Genomic DNA, 26,474 nt, shown 5'->3' with positions numbered 1-26,474 from the left:
CCCTCCCCCTTTCTGGGCATCCTGGGGGATGACCCCGGTGCCAGGCCCGGCGTCGGCCGCCTGATGCCGGGCGGGCCGAGCCGGGGATGCTGGAACGAAGGGCGTTGCTATGGCAACGGGAGGCAGGGCCTGGGGGGGGAGACCGGGCCCGAGCTGGGACCGGGGGGGCCGGCGGTGGATGTGGCGGGGCGATGGCGGAGCGCGGCCCGGCCTTCTGCGGCCTCTACGACACGTCCTCGCTGCTTCAATATTGCAATGGTGAGACCCCTCCTCAGTTCCGACCCTGGCCCCGCCCAGGGCAGGACCTATCTCCTTCTACCCCAACCTCCTTCCAAGTCCCCATCCTCGCCCCTAGCTGAAGATTCTTCTTTCTCCCCTAGCAGGACCCTGACCCCAGAGCAAGGTGCCTGATCCCCAAAGCCCTGATCCCAGTCCCCTACCTTCTTCGACCCTCCCCTTTTTCCCCAGGTGGCTGAACCGAGAGAAGAGAGCAGAGCCTTTAGGAGCTTGGGGTTGAAGGAGGGAAGGCCTGGAGGTGTGGAACTCTGCTCTCTCCATCCCCTCTCAATCCTCCGGGACCCTCTCCCTTCTCCTCAGCAGAGGGACCGATTGAGGGAGAGTGGAATTGGGTGTTGGCTTGTGGGCTGGGTGTGGGACCAGGCAGGATGACCAGAGGACTTTGCCTCCACTCTACCCCCCAAGTCCTCAGGCCCCACCCCTCCCGCCCATTAGGATTCATCCCTTCTCCCTAGACAAATGGGTATGAAAAAGAAAGGCCACTGTGGGTGTCAGACCCAGATGAGGGGAGCTGGAGGCAGAGGGGAGAAGTGGGAAATGGGGGCTGGCCTCTTGGCAAAAGAGCTGAAGGTGGGGGATGAACCGGCAGGAGGGGACAGAGGACTTGAGTCATGGTAGGTGAGGGGTGGGTGGGCAGGTCAAGGCCTCAGAATAAGCTGGCTCCCTGGATGGGGGTTGCAGGGGCAAGGTAACAGTTCCTCCACTTCACTCTGAGGCCCTGAGAAGGAACTCCCTTTTGGAGGCTTACCTCTGGGCATACACCCCAGTGTCAGGGACCAGAATGCTCATTTTTGTCCTTCTCAGCCCCTCTGAGAGGCAGGCTGACAGGGTGCCTAAGCCTGGGTCAAATACCTGTTCCGGGGCTGAAAGGTTGTGTGTCTGTGTACAAGTAACTTCATCTCTCTGGGCTTCAATCCCCATCTATCTCCTTGCCTCCTAAAATGGGTACAATACTAGAGCTACTAAAGTTGCTGGGACATTGGGTACCATGTACTCAGTCACTTCAGTCATGTCCAACTCTTTGCGACCCCGTGGACCATAGCCCACCACGCTCCTCTGTCCATGGGATTTTCCCAGCAAGAATACTGGAGTGGGTTGCCATGCCCTCCTCCAGTGTGGGTACCATAATAACATTTAATTATATTCTGGATTTATTGAGCACATACCAGAGCCAGGTGAGATGCTAAGTGTTTTGCACGTGTAAGCTCTCTATGACAAATCTCATTTTTGGGGGTAGTATTATTAATGGTAAGTAAGAGGGGTCTTGGCACAAGGAGGTGATCAGGCCCTCCTACACCTCCTCTATTGGCTGTTTGACCTTCGGTGATCTCTGTACTCTCCCCCATCCTCCGTTTTTAGTTTCCTCTTTTGCAAAACGCAATGCCAACAGGCCCCTGAGATTCCCTTTCTTATGAGTTCCGAGTCCTGACAGCTCTCTCCCTCAAACCTAACCCCCACCTTCCAATGCAGGTCCAGGCACCCGACCAGAGTGGCGCTGGGTGGGGGGCAGGGCAGGCGAGGCCAGGCAAGCGATTGGGCCGCAAGGGGTGGGGGAGGGAGGGGAGGGACCGATGGCTGCACTGCGGAGCCCAGCGGACGGGCGGGGCATCCTATGGAAGGGGGATAGCAGGTGCTACTTCCAAGCCCCGTTCCTGTTAAGGCTACCACCTTGACTTCCACCGAACTGGGAGCCAGGGCCTCCTTGGTTCTTGCCAGCAATGAGTCTGGGTATGAGTGGTCTGGGACGAAAGGGGGAGGGGGGACCACTTTGGTACTCTGCCCCTCCCACTTTGGGAAAATGAGGACCGCGGGAGATGCAGGAGGAATTATTTGGCTGCATCTAGAGAGGAGAGGGAGAGCCGAGTCAGGGGCATGGGAGTAAAGAAGCTACATTTTAAAAGAGGATCAGAGGAGAGACGCTTGGGTCGGGGAAGTTAGTTTGGGTGTCAGATCCCTTGCGCGAATCTCGGGTCTTCGAGGAGCTGCCTGCAACTCCCAAACTTGCCGCCAGGGGCCGCAGAAAGTCTGTCCTTGCAGCAGGCTCTGGGGTCGAACCCCTCGGTGACGAGAGAAAGCGGAGAGGGACCAGGCACAGACCTTTTTGGCTTGGAAAGTCTTAGAAACAGACAGGGAATGTTAGTACCCGCGATAAAAAATCTCGGTATTCGTCAGAGGATATTGGGGATCAATTCTAGAATGTTGGTGTCGTTCGGAAAAAGTTGATGTCATCCTTAAGATGTTGATATCACTTATAGGTATTTAGCATCTTAGTCATAGAATCTTAAAACCAGAGTCGAGAGGCTCTTGATTTGTAGACTCTTTCTTAGAAGGTTAGCGAGGAAGGGACTTCCCTAAGGTCACGCCTCCAGGGCGCTGAGGCAGAGAGGAGTGTGCGGGCAAGGGTTGAGAGCCGTGGGGATTTCCTTCCCCTCTTCTTGGCCCACATCCAGGCGTTCCAGCCCCAGGTCGCGGGAGATGAAGGGGCGTGGCTGGCCCGGGACTTAGCCCCGGGCAGGTGGGAGGGACACTTCCCCTTGGGCGTTGGAGCTCCTGGGTGGCCCTCGCAGCCAGCGATCTCTTGCCTTCCAGATGACAATTTGTCGGGCACGAGCGGGATGGAGGTGGACGACCGCGTGTCGGCGCTGGAGCAGCGGCTTCAGCTGCAAGAAGATGAGCTGGCGGTCTTAAAGGCGGCGCTGGCTGACGCGCTGCGTCGCCTGCGGGCATGCGAAGAGCAAGGCGCAGCGCTGCGCGCGCGGGGCACCCCCAAGGGCCGGGCTCCTCCTCGCCTAGGCACCACTGCCTCCGGTATCTTCACTAGACTAGAGGGGTGAGGTGGTAGGGGCTGGGGCCTGTACTTCAAACTCATCCTCTTCTGTCCTCTAACTCCATCTATCTAGTGTGTCAGCTCCTGAAAGGTCTTCCCACCAGGACGCCCCTCAATGGCTCGGGACCTCCGCGGCGCGTGGGCGGCTATGCCACGTCTCCATCCTCCCCCAAAAAGGAGGCGACCTCTGGGCGCAGGTGAGGCGCGGAAGTCGGGATCCCCAGCCTCTTCCAAGACCTCGGAGGCTGTTTATATGAAAAGGGATGGACTCGGGTGTCTGAACATCAGCAGGGGAAGGTCCTGTAAAGTTCTCGCCCGCCTCCGGCACTCGCCTGCTGGCTTCGCAGGTTCTGACCCTAACTGTGTGCTCTCTATTAGCAGTGCCCGGCGCTACTTGTCACCAGAGCGCCTCGCCTCGGTGCGCCGCGAGGATCCCCGCAGCCGCACCACATCCTCTAGCAGCAACTGCAGCGCCAAAAAGGAAGGGTAAGTGTCCAAAGCGGGGTCGTACCGCAAAGGGTGGGACCAAAACCTCAGTTAGGCTTGGAAAACGATGGGGAGATTAGGGTGATGCCCCAGGCCACGAGGTAGTAACCTAAAGCATGATCATCTAGTTCAGAAAGCGGAAACGGTGCAGGAGGATCGGAGGGACCAATCTTGAGACAGAGTGGTAATAGTGAAAGGCACGAGAAGGCGGAGCCAACATTGAGGGGCGTGGTCAAAGCTTTAGAGGCTGGACTAGCGCGTAGGAGGCGTGGATGGTCAGAGTCTCTCGGAAGAGCCCGAGTAGAAGTTAGGGAGGATCCAGGATTGTGGGCGTGGCTATTAAGGTAAAGGCAGAGTCCGCATTTAGTCTCGGGGAGGCAGCCAGGTCAGGGCTCTAAGAGGAGTTTCTGCAGGAAATGGGGTAGTCAGAGGAACCGGCGTGAAAGGAATTTGAGGGCTTGGCCAGAGGGTAAACTGGGCAGAATCAGAACCTGGGGTGAGGGCAATGGGCTGAGATCATGTGCAGTAGTGTCCGGTGCAAGAAACTGGGAGGAGGGGAGCCTGGGCGCTGCCAGGTGGAAATGGGCGCGGTTTGAATTTGAAGGTTAGGTGTGGTCATAGGAGGAGAAGGGGACGACAGATGAGATGGTTAGATGGCATCACTGACTCAATGAACATAAGTTTGAGCAAGCTCCGGGAATTGTGATGGACAGGGAAGCCTGGCGTGCTGCAGCCCACGGGTCGCAAAGAGTCGGAAACGACTGTGCGACTGAATTGAACTGTGGTCATAGGTGGACGTGGACAGACCCCAGTAGGTCTGCAGGGACTGAGGGTGAATGTTATCTTGGTCTGCTTGCTTGACCAGACCTGAAGACGATAGGAGTTTCCATGGGGAGCTGTCGATTCAGGGATAGGTTCAGAAGGAGAGGTGAGACTATCAGAATGTTGGGCGAGGTCAAGTTCCCAGAGGCCGGGCCAGACTGAATGTCTGGGCGGTGAAAAAACCTGCGTGTGGAGTCCCATGCGGCGGGCGAGGTCAAGGCTGGGGGGTGGGGTGGACTAAGGCTGGACCGGAGTCAAAACCCCACACATTTCACCCCACTGAAATAATAGCAAACACGTACACAGAGCTATGTGCCAGGTACTACACAAGGCACTTTACATGAATTAACCAACTGAAGCTTCACAATCGCCTGAGAGGTTTATTATCCCCAAGTGAAAAGTGAAGAAACCGAGGCAGAGGTTTGGCAAATTGTTCACAACACTGGGAACTGGCAGAGCTTGGGTTGGAACTCAGGCAGACACGTCCTCTAGTCTGTGTTCTCAAAAAACACTCTCCCTCCCCCGACAAAAGAGCCTGGTGTCAGGACCTCACAGCCCCGGAACACGAACCTCCGGCTGCGGGGTCTTCCGTGGAGGGCGGGGCAGGGCGCGGCGGCGCGGGCGCCTCCCAGGGCCGGAAGCGGCGGAGCTGGGCCCGGCTCCACCCCCGGCCCCGAAGCGCCGCCAGCCGCCGCCATGAGTAGCTTTGGACCTGGGTGAGACCCTTTTGCACATACCCCCCTCCTTATTGCACTAGCAGGACCCAGGTCTCCCCTTTCTCCGGGGACCCAGACCCGCGGGCATCACCTCTTTCCGTCAGCAAAAAGGAGTGTAGAGACACGCCCCTTCCCTTAAACCCTCACCTCTTCCCTTTCAGTTAGAAGTTTGGGGCGCTGTGGGACTGGGGGTGGAGAGCGTTGGGAGAACTGTGCTGACTTAGGAGGGAGGGGTACCTTGTGACTCCCCGCTTCCAGGATCGCGTCCCTGCCACTTCGTGCTGTGTGATCTTCGGCGATCACTGCCTCTCTGGGCCTGTGTCTTAGGCTCTGCAAGATCAACCGAGCAAAGCACACGGCCTGCAGAGAGGCAGCGCTCAGCTCCTTACTCGCCCCCAACCCCACCCCCCCCCCCCACCCCCCGCCCCATTACTTACCAAAGACCTCGGGAGAGCCGTGGGGTGGGGGAAGTGGTTTCTTCCAGTTTCTGACTTGCCTGCTAATTAGGGCTTTCTTTTCTTTCTTTTTTTCCCCTCCTTCTTTATCCTTTCCTGACAGCAAAACCAAAGAAGTTATCTTCAGCATGGGTAAGTAGGGAGAATGGGAGGGCCTCGCTGGGGTGAGAGGCCAGTGCTGGAGGTCAGGAAACCTCTTTGACCTCATCCCCACCCCACACCCCTTCCCTTTTTTACTTAAAAAACATTTAAAAAGTGAAAAAAAAATAAAAAGTGAAGTCAGAAGGGGAGAGGTTACGGGGTTGCGGACTGGTGTCAGCACCTGACCTCTGGGGATATGCATCCTAGCAGAGGAGGGCTCGGTGAAAATGTTCCTGAGGGGCCGCCCTGTACCCATGCTGATCCCGGAGGAGCTGGTCCCCACCTACAGCCTGGACACACGCTCTGAGCTGCCTTCGCACCGATTCAAGTTGGACTGGGTGTATCCTTTTACTTTAATCCCTTCCTCCCGCTCCCCCCACCCCCCACCTCCCCAGTCCGGAAGGGAAGCCCTTCCGTGGGACTGCAGCTAGAGGGAGGGTCTTTGTACCGAAAGTGGGACTTCTCAGGCATCTGTGACTTAAGGGATCAGGAAGAGCTTGGAGTCTGCAGGGAGCAGAGGGAGGCAGATTAGCTCACGTGACTTTTATGATTCATTAGAGCAGCAAACATTTGCTGAGTGCCCTCCATCTATCAGATTCTCTTCTACACACAGGCTAGGTTCCCTGAGCTCCCTTCTAAAGTGGGGGAGACTGAGGCCAGTGAGTCAACAAATAAGATAATTTCAGCTAAGTAATAAATGCTGGTCATACAGTAACCTAAGCTCAAGTAAGAGGAGTAACTGGGTTTCTCTGAGGAGGGGGCATTTGAGCTGAGAATTGAACATTTAGGGGCCAGCCATCTCTGGTGGCTCAGATGGTAAAGAATCTGCCTGCAGCGCAGGAGACCTGAGTTTGATCCCTGGGTCGGGAAGATCCCCAGGAATGGTTACCCACTCAAGTATTCTTGCCTGGAGAATTCCATGGACAGAGGAGCCGTGTGGGCTGTAGTCCATGGGGTCACAGAGTCAGACACAACTAAGTGAGTAACAGTTTCACTTCACTTTCATAGGAAGAACAGAAGGCACGGCAGGTCCAAGGGCTCTGTGGCCAGAGTGAGTTTGGTGAATGTGAGAAATGAAAGAAGTTGGCATTGGTTAAGAACTCTGTCTTTGGAGCCTGGCAGAAATAGGGTGAAATGCCAGCCCAGCCTCTGGCTGGCTTTGTGACCCTGGATGAATCACCTTGCCATTCTGTGCCTGATTAGCCTCCTCTGAAAAGTGGGTGTCATGATCTCGGATTCATAAGACTGTGAAACAATGTGCTTATAATATGTGCCAGATAAACAGAGATTGATCAAAATAATGACTAATCACTGTTGAGCACGTACTGACCATGCCACATGGCACGTGGGATCTTCGTTCCCTGACCAGGGATTGAACACACATTCCCTGCATTGGACATGTGGAGTCTTAACCACTTGACTGCCAGGGAAGTCCCTATTGAGCGCTTATTGTATGCCAGGCACTGTTCGGAGAAGGCAATGGCACCCCACTCTAGTACTCTTGCCTGGAAAATCCCATGGACGGAGAAGCCTGGTAGGCTGCAGTCCATGGGGTCGCGAAGAGTTGGACACGACTGCGCGACTTCACTTTCACGCATTGGAGAAGGAAATGGCAACCCACTCCAATGTTCTTGCCTGGAGAATCCCAGGGACGGGGGAGCCTAGCGGGCTGCCATCTATGGGGTCGCACAGTCGAACACGACTGAAGTGACTTAGCAGCAGCAGCAGGCACTGTTCAGTTGTTTCAATATAAATACATCGAATAATATGATCCTTCTCTTTTGTAGGGTTCAGAATATATTTTTACAGCCAGTGTTCTACAAGAGCCCTCTAAGGCCTGCAGATTGGGAATGATTACCCTTACTTTCCAGATGAGAAAACTGAGGCCACGAGAGGGGTCCCAGCCCTGTCCTAGGGAGTCAGAGCAGAACTGAGGCCAGAACTCTGACTCTGAGCCCTAAGCTTTTTCCAAAACACAAACTGAGGTTTGGGGTTAGCATCCTGGGGATCCATTCCCTGTCCTCTCTTGGCCTTGCTGTTTTCTCTGGAAGAGGCAGGAATAGTTGGAGCCCGGAACCTCTTTAAGGCAGCTGGAAATATTCACAGGAATTGAAGAATACCATGCTGTCATGCCAGGCTTGGCTTGATAAGTGAGCATCAGGAGAAAAGCAGCTGAGACAACAAAAGTCCATGTGGGCCTCATTCCCCAGCCCTAAAATGGCTGCAGGGTGAAGCAGTTTCTATGGGGTTGGGATAGGCATATTGACATCCATTCAGATGTTTCGCAAACATTCTGGGACTAAGGACTGGAGTCCAGCAGTCCCCAAATTAGTACAACCTGCATTCCTGGGCTTATAATCCAGTGTGGGGACAGAATCCATGAAAATGACAACTTAGAGCGGGCAAGGCTGGGATGGGGGAACCCAGAGAGGGCAGCCGACCCAGCCTGGGCATCAGGGAAGGCTTCCTGGAGGAGGAGTTACAGAAGAGAACAAAACAGCCCAGTTTTGGCTGCCGTGCAGTTGACAGTCTCATCAAGGACTGGGTGCAGTTACCACATTGATCAGATGAGTAGGATGAGTCCAGCAGATGAAGTGAGACTGAGGCCTGCTCTGAGGATGTGACAGCTGAGAAAGGTGGCAGGTAGCGTGTAGTAGGCAAAGGGAACAGTTAGTGCCAAGACCTGGGTGATGGTCATGATTGTGGTGTTTTGGAGAAATCCAGTGTCAGAGGGCAGAAGCTGAGACTAGGGGAGGGCAAACGAGGCCAGCAAGAGGAGCTTGGACTTTCTCTTAGGGGAACAGGGGAGCTACAGAAAGTTCTGAACAGAAGAGGGGTCACACTCCTTCAACAAATATTGAACTCATATGTCCACTGTGTACCAGGACCTCATCTGGGCACAGGGGGTATATCAGTAAACAGAAAAGACAGAGGTCATGCCCTCCTGGAGCAGGCACTCTAGTTGGGGAGACAGAATAATTCAAACAGATGGACTTCCCTGGTGGTCCACTGGTTAAGACTCTGTGCTTCTAATGCAAGGGGCTCAAGTTACATCCCTGGTTGGGGAATTGCCGTGGGATGTGGCAAAAACAAGAACACAAATGGAACATGTGGGATGCTGATGAATGTACTGCAGGAAAATTAATAGGGAAGGCGGATGGGGGCATTGAGGTGCATAGGTTTTCTTTATTTTTTAAGTTTTTTTTTTGACGTGGACCATTTTTTTTTTTAAGTCTTTATTGAATTTGTTACAATATTACTTTTGTTTTATATTTTGGTTATTTGGACCTCAGGCATGTGGGATCTTAGCTCCCTGACCAGGGATCAAACCTGAACCCCCTGCATTGGAAGGGGAAGTCTTAACCACTAACTTGCCAAGAAGTCTTGAGTTTGCAGCGTTTTTTTGGTCATGCTACGAGACTTGTAGGATCTTAGTTCCCCAAACAGGGATTGAACCTGGGCCCCGGAAGCAAAAGTGCTGACTCCTAACCACTAACCCGTCAGGGAATTCCGGTTTGCAGTTTTAAATATCTCAGAACTATTTGGGAGAGGCTGAGAAGGCCTCTCTAAGGAGCTGAGTAGAGAGCCTGAGCAGGGGACACATGTAAAGTGACTTAGTGATAATAGGTTTTAACAGGATCCCTCTGGGGAAGAAGAGTAGACAGATTACTTTCCTGTGGCTGCTCTTAACAAATGCCCACAAACTTAGTGGCTTAAAACAACAGAAAAATCTCACAATTCTGGAGACCAGAAATCCCCAATCAAGGTGTCAGCAGGGCCATGGTCCCTCTGGAGGTTCTGGGGGACTTCTTCCCTGGCTGCTAGCTTTTGGTGGCTGCTAACAAGCCTTTCGGTTCTTCCATCACTCCAGTCTTACACTGCCTTATCCCACCCAGTGTCAGTGTCTCTTTGTTCTCTGGCTCTTACAAGGACATTTGTTACTGGAATTAGACGGCCCAGCCAGATAATCCAGGATGATCTCATCTCGAGATCCTTAATTACATCTGCAAAGACTCCTTCTCCAAGTAAGGTCACATTCTCAGTTTCCAGGTGGTAATATTTTGGTGGACACTTTTTTTTCCCTTCATTATTTGGCTGGGCGGCATGTGGGACGTTAGTTCCCTCACCAGGGATTGAACCCGCGTCCCCTGCATCGGAAGGTCAGAGTCTTAACCACTGGACTTCCAAGGAAGTCCTACAGTAGACATATTTGCGGGGGCTGTTATTCAACCTCCTACACAGTAAGAGTGGAAACAGGAAAACCTATCTCCCATGACCTTCATCTGGGAGTCAACCAACAGCTACGATGCAGAAGACACTCCTTAACCGGCCGCGGGGCATCTCTAGCTATGGTTACCGTGGCCGAGACTGCAGAGCCAACCTTTACCTGCTGCCCACGGGGGAGATAGTGTACTTCGTGGCCTCCGTGGCCGTTCTGTACAGTGTGGAGGAGCAGAGGCAGCGGCATTACCTGGGACACAACGATGACATCAAGTGGTGAGGCCAGGGCGGAGGATGCCAAATATCTCCCGCACAGGGCATCAAGGGGGAGGCGGGGGGCCAGGTCTTCACTTGGCCTGAATTCAGGCAGAATTCAGGGGGAAAAACATCGTGGATTAACTATCAGTACTTCAGATGTCGGTGAATTCACTCCGATACCTGGATTTTTCACTTCTTTTGAAAACTTCAAGCAGGCACACCAGACACAGTGTGTTGGAATCCCGTGGTGGCAGCCACCCTTTCAATGGGTGTGTTCTCTTGGCCATTTGTGGTTCACGCTTGAGCCCTGTGGGCCCCTGAGTTAGAGACCAGAGGTCTGAGTCTTGCTTCTGAGCCAGGGTACCCAGAGAGTGTTCCCTAATTGTTACTGAAGAATTAAATCAATGTTCATTGACTAACTCAGGGGTCCCCAACCTCCAGGATCTAATCCCTGATGATCTGAGATGGATCTGATGTAATAATAATAGAAATAAAGTGCACAACACCTGTAGTGCGCTTGAATTATCCCCAAACCATCTCCCTCTTCCCCATCTGAAGAATCATTTTCTTCCACGAAACTGGTCTCTGGGGCCAAAAACATTGGGGACTGTTGGATTAAAAATAACTCATTGAGCCAACCTGTGGAATGAATAATCAGGCATCATAACTGTGGCTGCTGCTGGAGGGGTTCTGGGCTGCTGTCATCCCTGCCCCCCCGCCTCACTCCCTGAGTCCCCTCCACCTGCGCTTCTCTCCTCAGCCTGGCTGTCCACCCTGATATGGTCACCATCGCCACTGGACAGGTGGCGGGCACCACTAAGGAGGGGAAGGTAACAGAGTGGAGGGGGCAGGACCTGGAGGCTGGGATGGAGTTGTGGGTGCGGGGTGGGGGTGGGGGTGAGGGAGTCAGGCCCCCCAGGTAACTGGCCTCTCTCCTTCCTGCAGCCGCTGCCGCCCCACGTGCGCATCTGGGACTCGGTTTCCCTCTCCACCTTACACGTGCTGGGCCTGGGGGTGTTTGACAGAGCTGTGTGCTGTGTGGGCTTTTCCAAATCTGTAAGTCCTGTGCAAGCCTGGCCCTGGGCCCTCTCCTGCCCCTTGTTCCCCTTTGAGTTGGAGGCCACGCCTTCATCGTGACATCACAGGTGCTGGACACGCCCCCGGCCAAACTCCCGGCCCTTCTGACCTTCCAGGCTGGGTGCCCACAGTTGCAGCCTCACCGGCCTGCTCTGGTGGCTCAACTGTAAAGAATTCGCTGGCCTATGTGGGTAGACGTGGGTTTGATCCCTGAGTCAGGAAGGTCCCCTGGAGGGGGAGATGGTCAACCTGCCCCACTATTCTTGCCTGCAAAAGCCCATGGGCCGAGGGGCCTGCAGGCTACAGTCTATGGGGTCGCAAGAGTCAGACGCAGCTTAGCAACTAACAACAGTAAAACAACATGTCTGCCCCCAGACAGACTTCTCAATGATCCTTTGTAGATCAGGTAATGCTTTTTGCATTGTTTTTCACACCACCTTTCATTCTGGAAGGATCCTTATCTGTAGACATTTAAAGCCCTGTGTCTAGCGCAGCCCTGCTCCTAGTACCATCCGGAACATGGGTGTCGGCAGATATGTATGGGGGCGGTAAGCACAGAAATCAAAGAGTAAGGCTTTAGGGATTTGTAGAGCAATTTGACATTCCCACAGCATCCAAGTGCGTGATTGGTGGTTTTTTCCTAAAATCATATTTTACATTTTTATCGCATTTCACCAAAGCAGTGGCTGCAGCGAATCAGGAAATAAAAAACAACTGGTCCTCCCACCTACCTACAGGTTTTCTGAGACCTTTGGAGAAATAAAGCAATTTTTTTGCCAGCGTCTGGGAGAAAGAAAAACTCTGCAAAATCAAAACTAACCTATGCCTAACTAAAGATATAAAACAGCAACATTGTCCCAACTTTATAGTTGTTTAACTTCATAGTCATACAAGTCATTACAGATAAAGAGGCAGGTTAGATGTTCTTAGTAAGAATTCCTGAGGGCGTGCTGGTTGCAGAGAAATTATAGCTGAGGGGAAATTAGATGAATTTCTTAGGGACTAGTCATTTCAAAAGGAAAACTATAAACAGCCTTTAAAATGTGTGTGGCCCTGGATGGAGAGTGTATTTTAATGTGTTCCATATGCCTTGGGCCAGGGCCTTCGAAAATCTTTAAACAGGCCTGAGTGGCTAATGCACCAGTGGGCAAGGTATTGGTGTTGGGGGCGGGGAGGGAGGGTAGACCCAGAGCTGTCTGCCCCTTCCCCATCCTCTCTCCTCTTCCTAGAATGGGGGCAACCTCCTGTGTGCGGTAGATGAATCCAACGATCACGTGCTCTCCGTGTGGGACTGGGCCAAGGAGACCAAGGTGGTGGATGTCAAGGTGAAGTAACCCCCTTTTTTTTTTCAATCCTCATTCCTTGGGGTCCCTCTCTGGTGGCCAGATCTCAGTGTTCATGAGTCCAGAGTCAGACTCACCTCCAAGTCCTGGCTTTTCCATTTGTTAGCAGTGTGACTTCAGGCAAGTGGCTTGCCTTCTCGGTGCTTCAGTTCCCTCATCTGTAAAATGGGAGTTATGGTAGCATCTCCCCTGTAGGGAAAATTTGGCTTTGATGTTGGGATATGGGGTGGGCAGACCAGGCCAAACAGGAGGATCAGTACAAGGTGGCTGCTGTTTCAGTTGCCCTGCGATGTCTAAGATAGACCTTGACTTGCATCTCTGGCTGGTGGCCTGTTTTACAGATGAGGAACCTGAGGCAGAGGGCAGAGGGGAGAGCTACTTGCCCAAGGTCACATGCTCATTCTGGGCTGGGGGCAAGAGACCTGGAATGGAGGGCCCATGGTTTGGGGAAGGAGAAGTAGTTGAGAGGCTGGGCTCCCAGTGACTTGATTCCAGACGGAGTCTGGCTGTGTGTCCTTAGGCAAGTGACTTCCCCTCTCTGAGCTTCACTTTGTCATCTGTAATGGGAGGTACTAATGAGCTTTACCTCACAGGGTGCTGTGGGGTTAAATGAGTTGATGGATGTAAAGGGCTTGGCACGGAGCTTGGTGCAAAGTAAAGGCTCTCCACGTGTCTGCCATTAGATTGGTGAAGAAGGCAATAAAGCTTCACTGACTGGCCCTGCTTCCTGTGCTTTAGCTTGCCTGTATAGGAGAGTCAGTTGTGCAGTACACAACCCACATGGCTGTATTCAGGGCAGTCCTTCCTGAGATGGATGTGGTGGTCCTGGTGGCTTTGAGGTCCTCATTCTGAATCTCCTCCACCCCTTAAAGTGCTCCAATGAGGCCGTGCTCGTGGCTACCTTCCACCCCACGGATCCCACCGTGCTCATCACCTGTGGGAAATCCCACATTTACTTTTGGAACCTGGAGGGGGGCAGCCTGAGCAAGCGGCAGGGCCTCTTTGAGGTGAGTGCCAGGGGTCCCGGGACTGGCTGGCCCTGAGGGAGGCTGGCAGGGACACCCCAGAAGAGGCTGGAATGTGTAGGGATGCTGAGATATTGCCCTGCTGGGGCCTCAGTTCCCTTATTCATACCAGGGGATGGTCCTCCTCAACTCTTTCAAGTTGTGAGGATTCAATGGGATGACGAGTACAGCAGCTCCTAGCAGATAGTGGATGCTGGGTAAATGGGTTGCTGTGGTTGTTGATACTCTGGATAAATAGAGAGGTCGGAGCCTGGTGACCGGGAGAGAGAGAAAAACAGCAGGAACCAGAGGCCCACCTTTGGTGAGAGTTGGGTCTTCCACCCCAACAGAGGAGGCCCTGAGAATACCAGACTCAGATGGAGGTGAAATGGAGATATTGAGAAGAAGGTGGGGCAGGGCAGGGAAAGGGACCTAGGGGCAGACAGGGGTTGTGGGGGAGGGAAGGAGAGGGAGAGGGGTGGGGCAGAGAGGGGAAGACAGCAGGGGAAACTGAGGACAGAGACTGGGACAGAAGTCAAGATGAGAGAGAGGAGGGAGGAAGGGAATCTGGGGTGGAGAAGGGAGGCAGTGGGGTCAGAAACTCTAGGCGACACGACACTCCGCGGGTGTGCACTGGAGACAAGGATGCTCCTCACAGGGCCGCACCTAGAAGCAGGGAGGACATCCCCTGGACCGTGGTCCTGGCTGGTGGGTGAGCTCGGGGAGGCCACCCGGCTTCAGTGACCCTCTGACACCATCCCCTTCTCCCCCACCTTAGAAATACGAGAAACCGAAGTACTTGCTGTGTGTGACCTTTTTGGAGGGTGGCGATGTGGTCACCGGAGACTCTGGGGGGAACCTCTATGTCTGGGGCAAAGGTCAGTGTTACCCCACCGTTTGGTCCCCAACCCAGTCCTCCCTGACTCCCTTTGGCTGTGCCTTCCTTCCTCAGACCCTGCTGGAATGTATGATGTGCGTGCGTGCGTGCTAAGTCGCTTCAGTCGTGTCCAACTCTGTGCGACCCAATAGGCTGTAGCCTGCCAGGCTCCTCTGTCCATGGGATTCTCCAGGCAAGAATACTAGAGTGGGTTGCCATGCCCTCCTCCAAGGAATCTTCCCAACCCAGGGATCCAATCCACTTATCCTACGTCTCCTGCACTGGCAGGCAAGGTTCTAGCACCACCTGGGAAGCCCTGGGTATGATACAACAGGTTAAATCCTTACTTGACCAAGTCTAATGCCTCCATCAAGGTTCAGCTCTATCCCCACCTGCATGAAATCTTCACGTATTCCCTTCCCTGGTCCTCTGCAAACCCCATGGTAGTGATCAAGTTTGAACTGTAAATGAATGGATTAACCCAGGTTAGATGGATGGAAAGATGGTTTGTTCCAAAGGAATGAATGAATAAGGCAGTGAATGAATGTAGGGGATGTCCTACTCAGTGAATAGAAGAATGAGTAAATGAATACACTATCTTTCCAGATGGCTTATTAATGGATGGTAGGGTGGTTGGGTAGATGGGAAGGTAGGTAGAAGAAGAGGTGAGTGAATGGCTGGATGTGGGAGTGAGAGTTTGAGGTGTTTTCTGGGGTCAGTGTGGGGCAGCTTCTGCATGCTGACCCCTGCCCCTGGCCACCCTGCAGGAGGGAACCGAATCACACAGGCAGTGCTGGGTGCCCACGATGGCGGCGTGTTTGGGCTCTGCGCCCTGCGGGACGGGACGCTGGTGTCCGGAGGGGGCCGCGATCGGCGGGTTGTCCTCTGGGGTTCTGACTACAGCAAGCTGCAGGAGGTGGAGGTGAGGAGGGGGAGAGGCTCATACAAGGGTGAGGGGATCTCCCATCACCCCCCCAGGGCTCCTAACACTAGACCCTGTTCTCCCAGCCTGTCTCCCCCATCCCCACCCTGCCCTCACGTCTGTTGTTGCTGTTCAGTCCCTAAGTTGCGTCCGACTCTTTGTGACCCCATGGACTGCAGCATGCCAGGCCTCTCTGTCCGTCACTATCTCCTGGAGTTACCCAAGTTCATGTCCATTGAATCGTTGGTGCTATCCAGCCATCTCACCCCCCACCTCTACATGTGTCCTAAACTCATCTGCCCACCCCTCCCCCCACACCCAGGTCCCTGAGGACTTCGGCCCCGTGCGCACCGTGGCAGAGGGCCGGGGAGACACGCTGTACGTGGGGACCACCCGCAACTCCATCCTGCAGGGCTCTGTCCACACCGGCTTCTCGCTGCTGGTCCAGGTGAGCATCTCTTCTGCACCTGCCCCGCTCCGTCTCTACACGCCTCTCTTCTCTCCTCTGCACCATTCACTTCTCTCTTACTACTCCCATTTCTCCTCACCTCTCTGCCCCATTCCTTATCCTCTGGCCTAGTTAACACCTCTTACCTTCCTTTTACCTGCTTGTGACCTATAACCCCACCCCTGCCCTAGAATTCCTGCCCCAGAACACCCCATGGCCCAGCAGTGGGTTAACTGGTTGCACGGCAGGGGCTTCCCAGGACCTTGCTCCAGCTATACTGCCCCCTGCTGGTCAGGGCGGTGTACTGTTTCTGTAAGTACCCTGGCAGGTTGTCCCACCTGCCACACACCTTGCATGTCTCGGGCTCCAGGGCTCTAGGAATGTCCTCTGGAGTCTGCTCAGACGCCCACACCTCCCTCCTGGTAGGCCACAACCCTACCCCACATCCAGTTTAAAGAGCCCACCTACCAAGTGGTGGTCTAGAAGGATGGCTTAGCATATGAATTCTGGGGAGTGACTGCCTGGGAGTGAAAGAACCCTGTCGCTCACTCGCTGTGTGATATGAGGCCAATGAGTAACTTCTCTGTGCCTTTATGCAATGAGAGAGTAACACAACTGATCTCACAGGGTTTTATAAGGATTCCGTGAGTCCATTCATATACAGCATTTTGAATGATGCCTGGCACAGAGTAAGTGCTCAAAGAATCTTGGCCAAAACTGCTCCTTGCTGGGACTGCCCTAGTGGTCCAGTGGTTAAGACTCTCACCTTCCATTGTAGAGGGCATGGACAGGTTCGATCCCTGGTCTGGGAACTAAGATCCCCCATGCTGCATGGCATGGCCAAAAAGAGAAAAACAAAAATTGTTCCTTATTCAGTGGTTTTCCCCTTCCTTCATTCCCAACATGCATTTTCCCTCTTACAAGGTGGCTGAGATCCATGCAACTGAGTTTAGATTCCCCCTTCTGGCTCTTAGGGGCTTTCCCAGTGGCCCAGTAGTAAAGAATCTGCCTGCATCACAGGAGACATGGGTTCAATTCCTGGTTCAGGAAGATAGATCCTCTGGAGAAGGAAATGACAACCCACTCCAGTATTCTTGCCTCGGAAATCCCATGGACAGAGGAGCCTGGCAGTCTAGAGTCCATGGGGTCAAAAAGAGCTGGACATGACTGAGTGACTGAACACACACACATGTGTGTGAAGAAGATGAAGAAAAACAAGGGCTAGAGGGATTTCTTAGGTGTCCCAAGGCCAGAATGGACCTTGCTGCCGCTAAGTCACTTCAGTCGTGTCCGACTCTGTGCGACCCCATAGACGGCAGCCCACCAGGCTCCCCTGTCCCTGGGATTCTCCAGGCAAGAACACTGGAGTGGGTTGCCATTTCCTTCTCCAATGCATGAAAGTGAAAAGTGAGAGTGAAGTCGTTCAGTCGTGTCCGACTCTTAGCAACCCCATGGACTGCAGCCCACCAGGCTCCTCCGTCCATGGGATTTTCCAGGCAAGAGTACTGGAGTGGGGTAGACCCCTAATAATAGCATCACTGTTCTACAATATTAATTATACATATTTTTAATTTTTTTATTCTTTTGGCCACACTGGGCCACTTGTGGGATCTTAATTCCCCAACCAGGGATTGAACCTGTGCCCTTGAGCAGTGAAAGCAGAGTCCTAACCACTGGACCACCAGGGAATTCCCAAGTTATATATGATTAGTGTATTACTAGAATTGTATTATTTAGCATTAATCATTATGCTGCTATCAATAATTATAGTTCTGTTGATTATCATAGTTAATTATTTTAATAATATATTAATAGGATATGTTATTATTACTAATAATAGTCAGCCACTTTCATTTGATGAGCACTTTGTACCAGCCTCATATATCTTCCATGTATTTGCACTTTCCATCCACAATTTGAGTAAGCAGAATGCCACGAGACACATACAGTGATTGGACCCATTTTACAGAAGATGAAACCAAGCCTTCAAGGAGAAGTCACCTGCACAGGTGACTGCCGTAGTCAATAAGTGAGATGTGGTCAGACTTACCAGGCTGAGTACCCTCCATGGTTTCTCGCAGCCTTCTGGGCACCATCTGACTCCTAAGATCTAGCTCCTACGCACCACGTCTCTTGCTTCTCATTGTGCAAACTGGAAAGCAGAGGTCTGAGGGGAGGGGGCACATTTGCCTGGAGCCCCCCCACTGGGGCAGGGATCTGCCCAATCATTGCCTCCTTCAGATACCCTGGGCAAAGCGTCGTCCCTGGGTCACCTGTGGGGAGAGTGTGTTGCTGAGGCTAGTCCAGCACTTCTTTCTGGCATCAGAGGTGGGGGATGCGGAGGAAAGATCTGGATCGGTGGTCTCCATGCTGTAATCTGTCCTTCCTGCCAGGGCCACATGGAAGAGCTGTGGGGCCTGGCCACGCACCCTAGCCGGGCACAGTTCGTGACATGCGGGCAGGATAAGCTGGTGCACCTGTGGAGTGTGGAGTCCCACCAGCCCCTGTGGAGTAGGACCATCGAGGTAAGGGGCTGGGGGACTTGATATACCGTTCTAACAGGACCACCTGTCTCAATGTGTCAGGGATCAATCAGGAACCACACCCAGTGTCTTTCAGCAGAAGGAGATTTAATGCAGGGAATTGGGTGCTTACAAACTCGCTTGGGAGGGCTGGGGGGAGTGAATTCTTGACTGGAAGGAAGCCTAGAACAACACCCCAGACCTGACGTGCCTGAGGAGCTGCTGCCTCTTCCATAGTCAGGAAGGTGGGGAGTCAGGAACCACTGGGTTCAAGAAAATGCTGTCCTCATAACTGTGATCCAGAAATCAGGATGCTGTGGTCACTCAAGTGTTGGCTCTAGAGCTACACTGTCTAGTACATGTGGCTATTCAAACTTAAATCAACTTTAAATTTAAGAGTGAAAGGTTCAGTTTCTCCTTTGCACTAACTACATTCCAAATATGTGACTGCATGCGTGTGTACAGGCTCAGTTGCTCAGTCGTGTCCAACTCCCCTGTCCATGGAATTCTTCAGCCAAGAATACTGGAGTGGGTTGCCATTTCCTTCTCCAGGGTATCTTCTCGACCTAGGGATCGAACCTGCATCTCCTGTGTCTCCTGCATTGCAGGCAGATTCTTTACCTGCTGAGCCAAAACATGTGGCTAGTTGCTACCAAATTGGCAAGTGCAGATACAGAACATCTCCATCATTGTAGAAAGTTCTGTTGCACTGTCTTGCTAGATCTAGAGTGACTCAATTCTGGCTATATTTGCACTGACCAAATCAGATCCTCGGTGCCCTTGCCTTTCAAGGCTAGTGACTGCTCACCTGCACAGCAAATGTTTTCACAACCTAACTGATCAGCGGAAGTGGCAGAGTGGGGCCTCTACTTTGTGTCTTCCAGAGCCCCCGGTAGTGTAACTGATTGTTGGACACATCACAGCTGACCCTAGCCGCATGGGCTTCTGGGCAATGTAGTTTCTAAGCTCCCCTGCCTGTGCAGTATGGGAGAGTAGAAAGTCAGTTGTCATAGTCTTCACACCACCTTTTGAGGTTTTGTTCTAGGCATCCAGGGTTACCTGTGATCCTGGAACACCTGATGGCCTTTCAACTTCTGGGAGTCAGGGATGGTGTGTCCTAGAAATTACTGGGGCCATATGTAATAATCCTCACCTTGGCTGCTAACTGAACGCCTACTATATGCCAGGTTCCATGTTCAGCACAGCAGTTCTGTAGCCAGGGCATCAGAACCACCTGCGATGTCAGAAACACAGAATCGAATCGTGAGCTCCAAGCACAGGAAGTCTGATTCAAGAAGTCTGAGTTTGGTCCCAGATTCTGCCGATTGTAACAAGCTCCCTTAGGTTACTCTGATTCAGGCAGTCTTCCTACCATTCTTGAAACTGCCTTAGCACTTTACCCACATCATCTTTTTTTTTTCCTAACTTAAAATGTTTAACTTTGTATTGGGGTATAGCCAGTTAACAATGTTGTGGTAGATTCAGGTGAACAGTGAAGGGACTCAGCCATACGTATCCATGTATCCAATCTCCCCCAAACCTAGCTCCCATCCAGGCTGGCAGATAACATCATCTTTTTAACTGCTTCCGCCCCCAACCTCCACAAGGCAGTAGGAATGATGGATCCTCACTTGGAAACAGGCCCAGAAAGGTAAAATCACTTGCCCATCAACAAGTGTAATTACGATCATAGCTGACCTTTATTGAGTGCTTCCTGTGGGCCATCTTGCTTACCATTCTCAGGGCTTTACACCTTGCCTATAACAGTCCTGGGAAGTGTGTGTGCTTATGTTCTCCATTTGAGACAACCAAGGCCAAGGTGGAGAAACCTATTTGATGTCACATCACTAGGAAGTATCAGAGCCACTGTTTGAACCCAGGTCTGATTCTTCTGTTGCCTGTAAATCAACCAAATCCCCCCCATACCCACACCCCAATTAAATATTTTTTTGCTGGAGATTAGATAAAGATGCGGGGAAACAGGCACTCAGACACACCTGGTGATACGCTGATAAATTTTATAGCAAGCAGATTGACACGATGTATCAAAAGTCTTAGAAACGTGGACAGTCTTGATCCCAGCAATCTCATGTCTAGAAAAGTCCCTAAGGAGATCATCTTGGGTGAATAAAAGTGTGGGAATTTAGAACAGGAGTGATAAAGGATCCAGAGTCCACAGTGAGGAGGAATGTTTTCTGTTCGAGCCAACATGTTAAAGGGCAGGAGAGTGTTTTCTGAGTGTCTGCGGCAGGGGGTTACCAGAGGGCAGCAGAGGGAAATGAGAGCCCTTAGGCAGGCTCCGAGGCCGGGAAGGTGGGCCAGATGGATGGGGACCCCAGCTTCCAGCCCCGGTTCTTCTCTCCCTCCTCAGGATCCTGCCCGCTCTGCCGGCTTCCACCCCAGTGGCTCTGTCCTGGCCATCGGCACAGTGACTGGCAGGTAACACTGACGGGCATTTGGGGTGGGCTTCTGTGCTCCCCCCAGGAACTATCCCTTGATCCCCCCCTCCTTCCCTACTGCCCCAAAGCCTACAGAGAACGATAATTAGGTCCCAAGTGGTTGCCAGGACTTGATCTCCCATCATTCTTCTTTGAGAGTCCGCTTTCTCCCACATCTTAATGCGGTCCCTCCCTCAAAGCCCCAGATTGCCACCCCTCTCTACCAGATCAGCTCACCCCTCCTCCCCCCACCACGCCTTCTCCTTAAAGATGGCTGCTGCTGGACACGGAGACCCATGACCTGGTGGCCATCCATACCGATGGGAATGAACAGATCTCAGTGGTCAGCTTCTCTCCGGGTAAGGAACGCGACTGGGGACGCTGGAGAGGCAGGGCCTGGGAACAGAAAAGCTGATTTACAGGCAGGAGGAAGGGTTGGAGCCTGTGTGGCGCTGGCCTAGGGGTGGGGCCAGGACTGTGGTAGGGATGGAGCTCGGGACTACTGAGTTGTCTGGGATAGTGGGGGGGCTGAATCTGAGAGAGGAGGGGTAGAACCTGGGTGCTTCCTCATAGCCCCCTCCCCCTCCCCCAGACGGGGCGTACCTGGCCGTGGGCTCCCACGACAACTTGGTGTACGTGTACACGGTGGACCAAGGCGGCCGCAAGGTCAGCCGCCTGGGCAAGTGCTCGGTGAGTGGGCCGTGGCCCCCAGCCCGCGCCGCCACCCCGTTCGGGGGGTGCAGGATTAACCAGTTTTCTACCTCAAGGGAGCACAGCTTCAACACTCAACTGACTGCCCTGATTACGTCTAGGAGTCTTAGCCGGGCACACACGCATTTACCCTCTCCTGTGTTTTAAGCCCGCCCTTTGTGTAGCCCCGCCCCTCACATTCTAAGCCCGCCCCTTCGTGTAGCCCCGCCCCTCACATTCTAAACACACCCTCTGTGTTATAGCCCAGCTCCTTGCATTCAAAGCCCGCCCCCTCTGTGTCTAGCTCGGCCCACTTGTTCTAAACTCTCCTGTGTTCGAAGCCCTCTTTGTCTAGCCCTGCCCATCACGGTCTGCCCCTGCCCGTGGTAGTCTGGCCCCACACTCCAAAGGCTTGTGTATCCTTCCTCTAGACCCCTTGTGTTTTCACCCTACCTCTGTATTTAGCCTTCCCCCCATCCTGGGCGGATCCTGCCCTCTCCAGCTCTAACCCCACCTCTTCCCTCCCCCGCAGGGCCATTCCAGTTTTATCACCCACCTGGATTGGGCCCAGGACAGCAGCTGCTTTGTCACCAACTCTGGGGACTACGAGATTCTGTACTGTGAGTTCGCTGAAACCCAAAGGCACGCCTCCCTCAGCCTCTCTACAGCGCATGTGTGATTTGCATAGCCTTCCCCAGGTTCTGGCAGAAAAGCCAGGGCATTCAAGTCCCTCACCTCTGGCTGGTGTATTCAGGGGCTGATCTGTTGGGCTGGTCTCCTGACTTCTGGTTTCCTCCTTGGTGGACCCAGCTTTTAACCAATTCCTCCCCTCCCTGGTTGGATGGGTTAGGTACAGGTTTCTATGCAGATACCCTTGCTCTGGCCTTGGGGTAGAGCATCACCATCCAGGATCTAGTCCCCTCAGCCAGTCTGAAGACTTAGAATAAGCCCTGGGACCTTAACCTCCTGTCTCGGACCTCAGTGTCCACTGTCTGTGAAATGGGTGTGTTGTCACTAGTTCTTTATGCTCTGAACATCTCGCCTCCATTTTCTGCCCCAGGGGATTCATCTACCTGTAAGCAGATCACTACTGCCGAAACTGTGAGGAACGTGGAATGGGCCACGGCTACTTGTGTCTTAGGGTTTGGGGTGTTTGGTAAGTTGTTGAATGGACAGAGTCTTGCTGAGGACAGGAGTTCTGAGAAATATCCCTGACTGGTGGTTTTTGCGGCCTCTTATTACCAGGCTGGGAAACTCATTCCTTTACCCATGTGAGCAGCCATGTTTGTGTCAGAGGAAAGAGGAGGGTGAGATGACTGCTCAGGTCCCTTGGAGCTGTAACGAAATGAGAACAAATGAGGGATGGCGCCTGGCCCAGAGAGATTTGGACGGCCTGTGTCCCAGTCATGAGTTCATTCAGGCATTAATGTACTCAACACATACTCCCTGAGCACCTGTCTGCACAGCTGGGCAGTGCCGAGACCCAGTGGTGACCACAACAGCCCTGGCCTTGCCATCGTGGGTCTCACAATCCAGTGGACAAGACAAACCTGTCCCCAGACAACCCAGAATAGATCAGGTGGAGGCAAGGAACTCCAGAGAGGACATCTGGCCCCAGTCTAGGAGGGAGTCAGGGAGGACTTCCTGGAGGAAGAGACATCCAAACTGGGCCCTGCAGGATGAGGAGTTACATTCCAGTGTGGTGAAGAAGGAAAGCAGTCTCTAGGCAAAGGGAATAATACTATTACTACTAAGTCGCTTCAGTCGTGTCCGACTCTGTGCGACCCCACAGACGGCAGCGCACCAGGCTCCACCGTCCCTGGGATTCTCCAGGCAAGAATACTGGAGTGGGTTGACATTTCCTTCTCCAGTGCATGAAAGTGAAAAGTGAAAGTGAAGTTGCTCAGTCGTGTCCGACTCTTCGAGACCCCATGGACTGCAGCCTACCAGGCTCCTCTGTCCATGGGATTTTCCAGGCAAGAGTACTGGAGTGGGTTGCCATTGCCGTCTCCAATAGCCATGTGGAAAAGCGCAGAGGTGACAAAGCTTGCTATTTGGAGAAATGCAAGAAGGCAGGATGGCTAAATCATTTCAGAGTTCAAGGGAAGCACTGGTGAGGGGAGCAGTGTAAGGGGCCTGGCAGAGCACAGGGGTCATGGTGAGAAGCCTGGACCACAGAAGGGTTTTTGTTTTGTTTTGGCCACGTTGTGTGGCTTATGGAATCTTTGTTCCCCAACCAGGGCTTGAACTCAGGCCCTTGGCAGTGACAGCATGGAGTCCTAACCACTGGATCACCAGGGAATTCCCCATGAGAAGGTTTTGAATGATGGAAGATAGGGTCAGATACATATTTCCAAAAGATTATTCCAACTCTCATCCCTGGCTAGAGACAGGCTAGATGAGAGGAAGGCAGGGAGGCTGCAGCTGGGGCCTGCTTGCCTTGGGGTTTCCTGGCCCCAACTGACATCTTACCATCACCACCCACCCCCAATCTTGTCCACAGGGATCTGGTCCGAGGGAGCGGATGGTACTGACATCAATGCTGTGGCCCGCTCCCATGATGGGAAGTTGCTGGCTTCAGCTGATGACTTTGGCAAAGTCCACCTGTTCAGCTACCCCTGCTGTCAGCCTCGAGTGAGTCCCTGTGGGGGCTGGCAGGGTGGAGGTACCAAGCAACCCTTTGCGGATCTCAGTTTCCCATCTATACAAAGAGGGCAGTGACTTGATCCCAAGGGCCTTTCTTAACTTGAAACTTGATAAATTTCTGAGTCTGTCGTGCTAAAGCTCTGAGCACCTGCATTATGAAATCTTTGGTTCTTTTATCCTGTTAACTCAAGAAATATTCATTGAGTACCTACTATATGCCTGGGCACAGGGAATACAGCAGTGAACAAGACAGGTGACCTCCTTTTCTTTCCTTCTTTCCCTATCACAGGCCCTCAGCCACAAATATGGTGGACACAGCAGCCATGTGACAAATGTGGCCTTCTTGTGGGATGACAGTATGGCCCTGACCACGGGGGGCAAGGACACCAGCGTGCTGCAGTGGCGGGTGGTCTGAACTGAGGAGGGTGGGGTTCCCAGGAACATGGGGCCCAGGTAGAGTCAGGTGGTGAGGGTGCAATTCTATTTTCGGGAGATGTCTATTGCCGAGTAGAGTAATATATACCCAGAGTATGTCTATAGCAAAGGGGGTTATGGGGGTGGGTGGGTGGACTGACAGAAGTCTCTATTTATCGGGGTGGGAAGAGGGGTCACATTGATTTGGGGGAGCCATTAGAGTGTTTGGTTCAGAGTGTTTTTTAAGTTTATTATTTTATATCATCCAGAAATAAAAACATGTGCACTGAGGTGGAGTGTCAGGGTCTGTGTATGGGAGTATCCATAGATTGAGTGTGTCTATAAGTATATGTGTATGTGTGCATGTATTACAGTGTTTGTGATGAGAGACCATTATTGGGTCTTAATTGGTCTTTTTTTTTTTTTTTTTTTTTTAATTGGTCTTTAAGCTTGACAGAAACCAAGCTAGCTCTAACTTAGGCCAAAGGAGTACTCAGTTGGCCAACATACCCAAACAAGGAAAGGCAGTTGTCCCCTCTGGCTTTCAGGGCCCATGAAACAAGGGTTTGAGGGCAATCAAGGTATTCCATACCTTCTCTGATCTTCTGCAAGTCAGCATTTTTCTCTGGGAACAGCAGTCTCCACGCAACAGAAGGATGGCACCCAACAGCTTGAACCCCAAGCCCAGAAATCCCAGAGAAGGGCTATGATTGGGCCATCTGCAAATCAATCAACTTGGACTGTTGGTTGGTCTACTGTGATTGGTTAGTTCCACTTAGGTGCTGACCAGTCCTGGACCAATGATTGTGGCCAGAAGATGGAATCATTAAAAACATGGAAGCCTCACTTGAACCATAGGGTTGAAATAAGGCAAGGAAAGTTTTTAGAGAAGTGGACTGATGACACTATAGATATCTGGTGGATGAGGTGTGAGCGTTCTGCATTACAAGAGACAGAAACCTAATTTCATCCAGCAGAAACAGTAAGAAGCAATTGCCAGGTCATGGATCTGAGTAGTCCAGGAGGGGTCTAGCTGGACTGTGGTGATTGGGTTTGTCCCATTGGGGATTTCTCAATTTTTTATTGTAATCTTGAGCAAATTTTGAACTTTAACCTTTTATTGGTGTGTTGATACATTACATTCAGAAAAGTACACTCAACATAAATGTACAAAAATAAACGGATCCCATCCGTGCAGCCATCTCCCAGGTGATGACATAGAACATCCCCAGCCCCCAGAAAGCCCCCTTGAGTCCCTTCCTGGTCATTGCTCCCCTCTCCCCTCAATAATCGCTACCCTACTTCTCACACCGTAGAACAGTTTTACCCATTTTTGAACTTTAAATCAGAGGTCAGCAAACTTCCCAGAAAGAGCCAGTTAGTAAATATTTTAGACTTTAGAAGCCACTCAGTCTCTGTCCCAAGTAACTCTGACCTTGTCTGTGTGAAAGTGACCACAGATGACGCGTGAATGAATGAGCTTGGCAGTGTTCAAATAAAGCTATTTATGGATACCGAAACTTGAGTTTGGCAACATTTTTGCTGTGTCATGAGATACTATTGTTTTAGTCTCATTGTATTTAGAAGTGTGAAACCATCTTAGCTCATGGGCCATACAAAGATGGGCAGTAGATAAGATTTGGTCCACAGTGGTACTGATAGTTTGCCCACTTTTGCTTTAAATCATAGAGTATGAACTCTTTTTGGATCTGGCTTCTCCCCTGGAGCCGGGTTCTTAACCTCTCAAGGCCTCAGTCTCCTGGTGTATAAAATAGAAGTTAATATTAGCACCTGCCCCATAGGGGTGCTGTGAAAATGACTTAAATACCCACAGAAAGCTTAGGACAGGGCCTGACACATAAAAAGCCTT

General features: G+C 52.3%; 1 protein-coding gene across 6 annotated transcripts; it reads left to right on the top strand.

Annotated features, from left to right (window-relative positions):
* On the top strand, window positions 1–24,894 carry EML2 (EMAP like 2). 6 transcript variants are annotated; one of them, XM_070771276.1, is made up of 22 exons: window positions 1–258; window positions 2,887–3,105; window positions 3,198–3,321; window positions 3,506–3,610; window positions 5,707–5,735; window positions 5,955–6,084; window positions 10,092–10,241; window positions 10,984–11,053; window positions 11,169–11,279; window positions 12,530–12,625; window positions 13,516–13,650; window positions 14,426–14,525; window positions 15,292–15,446; window positions 15,769–15,894; window positions 18,288–18,419; window positions 20,788–20,855; window positions 21,125–21,213; window positions 21,447–21,544; window positions 22,077–22,164; window positions 22,605–22,700; window positions 24,048–24,178; window positions 24,480–24,894. In XM_070771276.1, exons 1-22 carry the CDS (start codon window positions 87–89, stop codon window positions 24,603–24,605), a joined length of 2,550 nt encoding a protein of 849 aa, XP_070627377.1. In that variant the 5' UTR covers window positions 1–86; the 3' UTR covers window positions 24,606–24,894. The 6 variants fall into 6 exon arrangements, with proteins under 6 accessions (XP_070627377.1, XP_070627376.1, XP_070627375.1 ...); XM_070771275.1 differs by having other exon boundaries at window positions 3,503–3,610; XM_070771274.1 differs by lacking the exon at window positions 1–258 and adding an exon at window positions 517–535 and having other exon boundaries at window positions 3,503–3,610; window positions 5,952–6,084.
* The last annotated feature ends 1,580 nt before the right edge of the window (window positions 24,895–26,474 follow it).

This window comes from Bos indicus, chromosome 18 (genome assembly GCF_029378745.1).
Source record: "Bos indicus isolate NIAB-ARS_2022 breed Sahiwal x Tharparkar chromosome 18, NIAB-ARS_B.indTharparkar_mat_pri_1.0, whole genome shotgun sequence".
Taxonomy (NCBI): domain Eukaryota; kingdom Metazoa; phylum Chordata; class Mammalia; order Artiodactyla; family Bovidae; genus Bos; species Bos indicus.
This window is presented reverse-complemented; position numbering and strand designations above follow the sequence as displayed.